Below are 9,581 nucleotides of genomic sequence, written 5' to 3'. Positions count from 1 at the left end.
CATTTGAAGTAAAGGCATATGGGTCCCGAGCACTTCTCCCACCCACATGCTCCAGATATAACCGAAGAACTTGACATTGGTGGATGGCCAGATCGGCCCAGGCCACTTCACAGAAGGAAATGAGCCGGTTGGGGGAAGGGGAAAGGACCAGGGATGGGAGAAGCCGGGGGAAGCACGAGACATTTTCAGATGTTCAAACTACTCTGCCTCCTTCCCACTAAGACCAAGGAACCAAGCACCCAGATACAGAGAATTTCCTGCCTTCTCACCTTGCCCGTCTAAATCCCATCCTGCCCAGAGGTGATGAAATGTGCATTTCTCTCGCCTGTCACGAATGCCTATTTTTTCCACCACCACCCCAACACCTCAGAAGAATAAGATATCTTCCAACCCTCCTGGAATGATTGAAAACTTCAGGCTCAAAGAAAAGCTAAATGCCGTGTCCAGTCCATGAGGTACTCAATTCTTAACCGATAGAAATGACCATCAATCATCAACGGAGATGCACCTATATGGTAGGTGTGCTACTGGATGTGAGAACCTACAGAGAAATATCAAAATATTTGACCCTCACTCTGGTACCTTCTTACCATCGTTTTGATGAGGTTATTTTTAAATGTTTATTTATTTATTTATTTTTGAGAGACAGCCATAGAGAGAGTGTGAGTGGGTAAGGGGAGAGAGAGAGGGAGGCAGGATCCCAAGCAGGCTCCCCTCTGTCAACACAGAGCCCAGTGTAGGGCTCAAACCCACCAAAGGTGAGATCGTGACCTGAGCCAAAATAAAGAGTAGGACGCTTAACCTCCTGCGCCACCCAGGTGCCCCGCGGAGCTCCCTTCTGAGGTGAGACACTGGAAGGTTGTGGAGGGAATGACCTCCAGGCCTAGCTGGAAAGGTAGTGTGGGTTCGTAGGCTGCAAAGCCCATAGGGAAGCTGTTTATTTTCAATTTGGTTTTTGGAGATAGAAAGAAGTCTTGGCTGGTGGCTGGATAGGGTCTCATCTGGTCTGAAAACTAAAAGGTAACATCTGCACACATTCAACTCTAAAATACGTTCTGACCCATGATCCCACTTTATTACTCTGCACCCCGGGATGTGTTAAAGTGGGGTGAGAGGAGGTGGTCCACTATTACTTCCGTTTGACAAATGAGGAAATTAAGACCCAGAGCTTACGTGACCTTACTAAAATTGCACGGCTGGTTAGATGTGTCTAAGGTATCTGACGTCCAGACCCGTTTTCCATCAGAACCACGGTTCCGAGTGCCGTCCAGGGACCAGTAACAGTAATGTCACCTGGGAATGTGCTAGAAGTGCAGATTCTTAGACCCACCTTTGACTTACTGAGTCAGAAACTCTGGCAGTGGTGCCCTCAATCTGTGCTTTGACCAGGTCCCCAGGGACACTGACGCACTCAGACTAGAGAGTCATTCCCAAGAGGTGCTGTTTGCACCTGCTACGTACCCTCCCCACACCTTTCTATTCAAGGGATTCTTCTTAACCCATCATGTTTGTTTACAGAATGGCCATAAAATGTGTACTTAGGAAGTTGGTACCCTAACTCCTGGACCACTCAGGCTCCTTGATGTATTTTCCTTTATTAAACATCCAGAGCCAGCCCTCTGTGGTGTCTGTGCCAACTGGGGATGGGAATCTCAGCTTTCCTATGGCTTGACCTATCTTGGAACTTTCTTGCACCAGACAGTTTTATCTCCTTAGGAACTGCAGAAAGAAAGGGCGTCTAAAAATACTTCTTTAAAACTTTCTTGGGGTGCCAGGGTGGTCCACTCAGTTAAGCGTCCAACTTCGGCTCAAGTTATGATCTCGTGGTTTGTGAGTTCAAGCCCCACGTCAGGCTCTGTGCTGACAGCTTGGAGCCTGGAGCCTGCTTTGGATTCTGTGTCTCCCTCTCTCTCTGCCCCTCCCTGTTCACTCAGCCTCTCTCTCTCCCTCTCGGTCTCTAAAATAAATAAACATTAAAAAAATTTTAACTTTCTTCTACCAGATACTTTCCGTTTATTAATATAGTAATTTTATACATGAACAGTATATAAAATATACTCTAAACTTAAACAGATCTGAGGGAGCTTTGGACAACCCTCCCTCCACACACACACACACACACACACACACACACACACAAATTTACATGCAATGTTGGACACACAGAAGGTACCGACTCAATATTTATTGAATTTATTAAAGACCTATTTTTAGAATCAGAGGAGGAAGAAAGCAAATGCCATTAAGTCTGCTGCAAGGAGGAATGTTCCTCTCACCCACGACACTATTGTGTCTGATGTGCTACTGTGTATTGAGTACTATGGTGTCTGATGAAAAATAAGTATTTGATTTTAATATAAATGACATATAAGTATCACCGTATCTATTTTATCTGCAGTAGGAGCGAGAGTTTCTATTACTTAGCTCTTCATTCATTAGTATTTCATTCATTCGTATTTATTGAGTCCTCATGATGTGCCAGCCAGGTGTGCCCCCAGGCATTGGAGCTAACATGATAAATGAGGGCCTGCCCACATGGAGCTTACAGTCTACGGGAAAGACAGCCAATTAAATAAGTGATTCGCACTGAAGTGTCGTGGATGCTGTCCCAGGACACGCTAGACCCCTTCGGAGCACACGGTAGGGTCACAGAACCGTGTGGGAATCAGGGGCAGAAGAACCATGATGGCCACACCGGAGGCTGGAGGCCTATTCAAAGCAAGGCTGCTAAAAATTGCCCCAAACTGTGCTGAGGCCCAGAAAGGAAGGTCTGAAGTAGCAAAGGTGCTTCTGTGATCTGGCTGCTGTCAGCAGGCGTGTCACTGCCTTGGCTTCTGAGACAGGATGTTGATGATGGTGAAGGTCAAGAAGAGCACGCCGGCTGTGCCTCCGATCATCAGGCCCAGGAGGCTGCCGTGCACCTGCATGGCCTGACAGCGGTCCCCCGTGTAGAAGAAGGCTTGGCTGGAGACGCACCTAGGGGAACAGGACACAGGAGGAGTATGGGAGCCACCCGAGCCTCTGGCGGAGCGGCTCCACGTGCCTGGCCCCGTTCCAGGCTTTGCATGAGTCGATCCAACCTTGTAACAGCCCTAGGAGGTGGTAGTTATTCCCAGACCCTTCTTATTATCCTTATTATCTTATTACCCTTATTCTTATTATCCTGTCCTTGCAGGAAAGGTTAAATCACTTGCTCAAGGTCACACGGTTAGTGTTTCACACTTAAAAGCCTAATTTCCGGAGGTCTGTCTCCAGACCGGGGACTCTTGGCCACCACGTGCAAGGCTTAGGAGGAAGGTGTGGGGTACTTGAAGAATACACTGTCCACACTGGCTCGGACTATAAGCTACAGGGGAAATTCTCCAGAAAGAGTCTGGCTCAGTGCATTGGTGGGAGCCCAAGATCTTCCAACAATATCAATTTGAGTGTTGCTGAAACGTGAGCATCCTGTCACCTATATCCCAGGCTGCCCTGAAATATGCCAGATCGTGAGCACGCCGTGCTTATTGTCATGTTTGGTACGCAGTAGGCACACAATGGCCACCCCCTGGGTTTGCTGGTTTGTTTTTTAATGTCATTTGGTACAGAGATCAACTAACCTCAGAAGCAGGGCATTGAGGGGGATGTTTCATCCTTTCCATGGCAGCCATTCTAGCCTTTGTTTCAAACAATCTCCTCACCACAAAGTCTAATCACAGAGTGGAATGTGACAATCAGAAGTCACAGACTGCTCTTACTAATGCCGGAGCTCTTTGATCTTCCTCCAAACTAGACGTTGGCTTCTTACAAATCAGTGCGTAACAGCAAGTTCATTCAATCTTTTTTCTGGCCCAGTCCCCTCCAAATACAGTTTAATTAATTCCCTCGCATTACCTTAGAGGAGCTTATACCACAAGCTGTAGGTTTGTGGAAAAGGAATCATTGGGTTTAGCAGAGGGTGACGCACAAGTGGAAACCACTGGCTGTCCTTACTCTGAGGAGGAAGCCAGTTGGGAAATATGGAAATCTGGTATCCAAGGACCTATCAGCTAAGCAGTGCAGACCCATGGCTGTGGAGCCCTCTACAAGGAGGACATTCTCCAATAAAAGGAACCAGGGCTCTTTGGAAAAGCGGTTCGCTCCAGGGCTGGGACAGGGAGAGTAAAAGATAAGCCTGGAGTATCCTGTGGTGCCAGAAAGTAACATCGTGTTCATGGAAAAATGAGTGTGTGCAAAAAGGACACAGGAGCCAGTCTGGAAGGACTCCCAAAGGCCAAGGCTGGGACAATATGAGCAACATAAGAAATACTGGCATTATGGAACTATAGCCCATAGAATAAAATCAACATTTGTGTGTCCCTAGCGATAGAAATAAGTAATCGCATGCATAAATGAATGGTGAGGAGTGGACAGTTATTCTTTACAGAAGAATGTCACTTAGTGAATGCGGAGGGATTGGGGGGAATGGGAAATCACCGTTGGAATATTACAGAGGTATTGTTGCTGCGGTTTCACCGATGGGCACTGACATCAGCGGATGAGGAATTGAGGAAAAGCAGGATGCTGCATGATCTCTGAATGTCTCTCCCAAGACATATATTAGCAACAGCGTAAGGAACGGACACCCCTTGGCCACATGATCAAGGTTAGAAGCACCAGTCATAACGCCCACTGGCATCAGGTGTCCCGACTCTTGCCAAAAATGTACAACCTCAACCTACTCATGACAAAACATTAGATACCTGCAAATTGAGGAACAATTTACAAAATAGTTGACCAGTACTCTTCAAAGTTGTCAAAGTAGTGAAAGGGAAGGAAAGACTGGGGGATTGTCCTAGACTGAAGGAGGCTTAAGGACACGTGAAACTAAATATGTTGTGGGGCCCTACGCCGGATCCTGGAACAAAAAAGGACATTGGTGAAAAGACTGGAGAGATCTGAATAAGGTCTATAGTTTGGTGTAATGCTATTGTTAACACTATTTTGTTGCATTAATGTTCATTTCTTGGCTTTGTAGATTGTACTGTGGTTAGGTAAGATGTGAACATTAGGGAATGGGGAGCTCTGCAGTATTTTTGCAACGTACCTGTAAATCTAAAATTATTTCAAACTAAGAGTTTACAGAAGAAGAAACAAAGTGGAGATTGAAGAGAACTCCGAAGAAACGTAGGTATTTTGAGCCGAGCAGACTGGTCGCTACCTCTGCTACTATCCCGCCAGATGAAATCGATGCTTCTGTCCTCACGTATATCCTCTCATGAAATATTTTATGCAAACAACAAACATTATTAAAAGGACAATTAAATACAGCGAACCGTGCTGACAGACAGACCTGGATGCAAGTCTCAGCTTCAGTATTTGATGTCTGGGTAATTTTAGACAAATTATTTAACCTCTCTAAACTTCAGCTCCCTTAAGCACCAAATGGGGATAAGGGGGGTCCTTATGTCACAGGGTGGATGTGACGAATAATTTAGAGTACGCATGTTTACTACTCAGGAGACCCCAAGACCCAGAGCAAGCAGTCAAAAAATATCAGATGTCCTTATTACTATTATTAAAAACATAGCTATAAAAATAGTACAACACAACAGACAACAGAAATCATAATTAACAACATTGGCAGTCAGTAAACATAAGCTTGGCCCTAAGTCCCACTGAGGCAGGTCATGGAGTAGAAAGTCCCTGGAACTTTTGTGAGCGCTGCAGTGGAGTTCAAAATCACAACATTCAGGGGCGCCTGGGTGGCGCAGTCGGTTAAGCGTCCGACTTTAGCCAGGTCACGATCTCGCGGTCTGGGAGTTCGAGCCCCGCGTCAGGCTCTGGGCTGATGGCTCAGAGCCTGGAGCCTGTTTCCGATTCTGTGTCTCCCTCTCTCTCTGCCCCTCCCCCATTCATGCTCTGTCTCTCTCTGTCCCAAAAATAAATAAATGTTGAAAAAAAAAATTAAAAAAAAAAAATCACAACATTCAAGACGCTGTTGATCACATCCCAGAGCGGGGGAAGGGATAAACGTCAAGAGATAGGAGATGTGGGACCCCTTTGCCCTGGCAGGACCCCTTCTGTGCCCCGACAGCACAGGCCCACTGATTCAGAGCACAGCTTTGTGGAGTCAGGGACTGACACGTCCAGTTGACCATCTGATGTAGTCATTGTCCTAACCTTTTACCAGGGGGAAGCAAATGTTGGGCTCACCTCTGCTGACCCACCGCCTGCCCGCGGGCCGCCCCCCCCCCCCCACAACATGGCCAGGGAGCCTACCTGCAGCTCGCCATCCCCTTCACGTTCACACAGATGCCTTCATTTTGGCAAGGGTTCGGGTCACATGGGTCTCTGAAGTACTGGGGCCAATTGTGGTCTTCCAAGGGGCCTGTGTTCTCCACTGACCGCTTCCGTCGGCTGGGCTGCCCCTGGTCCAGGTTGCTGGGTAGGGCTTTCTCTAACAAGCCCTTTCCTGTGCCTTCTTCTGAGGTCTGCTGCTCCCGGCCCTGGAGAACGAGGCCTTGGGGAATCAGCCTTGTGTCTTCAATTTGAACTTCAGTCTGGAGAAGGTGGGTTATATCTTGAGGAATTAGACAAAGGGCGGTGAGGAACATCTATACTTAATATCTGACTACAATTAACTTCCACTTCTGGAGAAAGTTCCTTGGGCCACCCCTATCCCTCGTGGACATCACCTTCAGTGCCATGGAGAGGTGGCTTTGAATCTGGCTGATTCGCATGCTAGCTGTTTTTCTTTTCAAACTAATGCAATCACATTTTTTATTTATCCAGCTTGAAAAAGAAGCACCAAGCTAGCATAGATACACTGACCCAAACTAAACTGAAGTCAGCAAACTGTCATATTTGATAAATTATCAAAAAAAGATGACACTGAAGTTTTAGTTTCTCCCAAGGACTGTTAAAATAAAGATGAGAGTCCTTGAGCAATAGCTCTCCTAGAGCACATCTTTTTTTTTTTTTTTAACCTGGTCCTCAAAACAATCCCTATCCCGCATGAGATGCTTAAAAATCGGTGTAAAGTCAGTAGAAGCCCCAGAACATAGGTTTAGTTATTCAGGAAAATCAGGAAAAGTACCTTCAAAGTCCACAAAAAGTATAAGGTCGTCATTTTTAAGGAAACTCTTCCTTTTTAGCATTTCGTGGGAGAGAAAATTACTCCAGCCCCAGTCGATGCTTCTAAAACAATCACAGTCCTTATGATAGGATCCCACAATCGACGGCCTGTCCCAGATGACGGAGTCATTTATGGCTGCAAAGTTATAGGTAACATAACATCACATTACCTCTTTATACTTCACTCTCCAACTTGTCTTTAATGAGTATATAGGCTTTCTTAGAAAAAAAAAAAAAACAAGTTGGAAAAAATCAGATTATTTATGCTTTCCAGGAGAATCAAAACTCAGAATTGGGAAGGGGGAGGGGCAGAGAACCAGAGCTCTGAATGGTCATTTGTCCATTACTAGGTCACTTCCTCAGTGAAGAGGGAAAGACAGGATGGCGATAGCCTCTTCCTTTTAAGGCTTAAGGTTCTTCATTTGAAAATTAAAAAGTCTGTGCATTTCTTTATTGATACAAGCTTGTTTCATTGACATGCTGACGATCACTAATATTTTAGGAGTCAGTGCATTAGTTCGGCACAGAGGCTAGGAAATTCTGAGTATTTGATAAATGATTAGCAGTTTCTGTCCTCTCATTTAGACTGAGTTAGACGAAGCAGGAGCTGCCTGATTTGCTTCTATGCTGGATACAGGGCATTGAGTTTGGCCCAGTGCAAGTCCTTAGTAAATGCTTGAAGAGTAAATTCTGAAAAGAGAAGGGAGATGCAATGACATTGAAAATTTTCAGCTGACTATTCCCACATGACTATGCTGTTGATACACCCGAAGAGGAAATGTGAGAGGAGGTGTTAACCTCTTGTACACAGATGGGAACCACATCTGTTGGCCCTTTTGGGTCGAGTGGCAGATCTTAGAGCACCTACCTGAAGATGTCTGGGACTTAGAGGTAGTGAACACCATGCTTGAGGACATTCTATTCCTGGCATCGGGTTCCTGGTCGAGTATTGTCATTATCACCTGTCTGTTTTCCACTGGCCACTCCAGGATAGCATCATTCTCCCCACTGCACAGGTGAAACGCAACTCCTAAGTAGCCAGATGGACTGTAGCTTGCTCTGCCATGAGGGTACAAAGTCAACCCAAAACCATATCCCTCTGAATTGTAGAATCGAGGACTCAGGAGCTTGTCTCCTTTAACTGTGCTCTGAAGGACCTGCGAGAAATTCCGTACTGTCCAAACGCCTGTGGGGCATGGGGTTTCCGTCAGGGTGACATCATCTAGGTAAATTCCCCCATTTGAGTTCTGGGGGTCACCTTTGGAGCCCTGGAAAAGGTAGCGAAACTTCGTTTCTTCTCTAAGTGTCACATGGGCAATTTTCCAATTTTGGTCCAAATCTCCTAAGGACAGAGAATAAGGTTGGTGACAACTGTGGCCAACATTTATTGAGCACGGACTATGAATCTGGTACCAGGCCAAGAGATTTATATGAGTTATCTAATGTAATCCTCAGAGCATCCCTATGAGGTAGATACTGTTATAAACTGGGTAAGGAACTTCTCCAAAGTCACATACCTACTGAAGGAAAATAACTGTAAAAAGATACACTATAATTTATTTTCACATGCATATTCAAATCTTTTTTTAAGTTTATTTATTTTTGAGGGAAAGAGAGAGAGAGAGTTGCAAAGGCAGAGAGAGAGGGAGAGACAGAATCCGAAGCAGGCTCCAGGCTCTGAGCTGTCAGCACAGAGCCCGACACAGGGCTTGAACCCACAAACAGTGAGATCATGACCTGAGCCAAAGTCAGATGCTTAACCAACTGAGCCACCCAGACACCCCTCATATTCAAATCTTAACCAGAATTTGTTTTCCATTATTATTAAATTCCATAGGTTCTGTGTTTCCCCATGGGTTTCATGGTATAAATGCACCCCAGCCCCTGATGTTTGCACTGAATACCTAAATATTAGTCCGAACCATATAAAACAATCATTTTGTAAACTCAGAGTCAAATAATGGCAACTTCATATGGTCCAACCTAAGACTTGATGCTAGAGAGATATATGACAGACTCTACATTAAATGTTCATATACAGGACAAGCTGGATCTCCCCTATGCAGAACCGACTCACCCACTAACACCTAATTTTTTCTGTTTTCCATATTATCTGAAATTCCACCAAGTAGGGGATCCATCCTCTTTCAGGAAGCAAATAATACAATCAGGGTTGCTACTATCCAGATATTCACATTCTAGTGAAAACTAGGTCTATTTGCTTTTTTCCTGAGACTGAATGCGAAGTAATAATTCTGAATAAAGAACTGAGTAAGAAGTGAGGTCATTCTAGAACATGGGGTCCTGGGCTGGACAGCGTAAGAAACCAGAAAGGATCTTGAGGGTCTAGGACCTCTTGCAAAAGTGTATTTCAGCCTCACTTAAATTTTTGATGCTATTTCTGACTTCTGAGTGGTTAAAATATTCACTGAGGGGTTAAAACATACCAGACATTATGCTGGGCTCTTAGAAGAGCAGGAGTGGGG

General features: G+C 45.3%; 1 protein-coding gene across 1 annotated transcript in view; it reads right to left on the bottom strand.

The window, feature by feature from the left end:
* Window positions 1-2,170: 2,170 nt before the first annotated feature.
* Window positions 2,171-9,581, bottom strand: part of MEP1A (meprin A subunit alpha) — a 36,397-nt gene continuing 28,986 nt past the window's right edge. Inside the window, exons 11-14 of the mRNA XM_040473700.1 lie at window positions 7,964-8,437; window positions 7,058-7,231; window positions 6,241-6,541; window positions 2,171-2,976 (exon numbers count right to left, since the gene is read on the bottom strand). Of these exons, the coding sequence (XP_040329634.1) occupies window positions 2,820-2,976; window positions 6,241-6,541; window positions 7,058-7,231; window positions 7,964-8,437 (1,106 nt within the window). The 3' untranslated portion in view covers window positions 2,171-2,819. The remainder of the gene's footprint in view (window positions 2,977-6,240; window positions 6,542-7,057; window positions 7,232-7,963; window positions 8,438-9,581) is intronic.

Source organism: Herpailurus yagouaroundi, unplaced genomic scaffold (assembly GCF_014898765.1).
Source record: "Herpailurus yagouaroundi ecotype Mexico unplaced genomic scaffold, PumYag 139, whole genome shotgun sequence".
NCBI classification, from domain to species: domain Eukaryota; kingdom Metazoa; phylum Chordata; class Mammalia; order Carnivora; family Felidae; genus Herpailurus; species Herpailurus yagouaroundi.
This window is presented reverse-complemented; position numbering and strand designations above follow the sequence as displayed.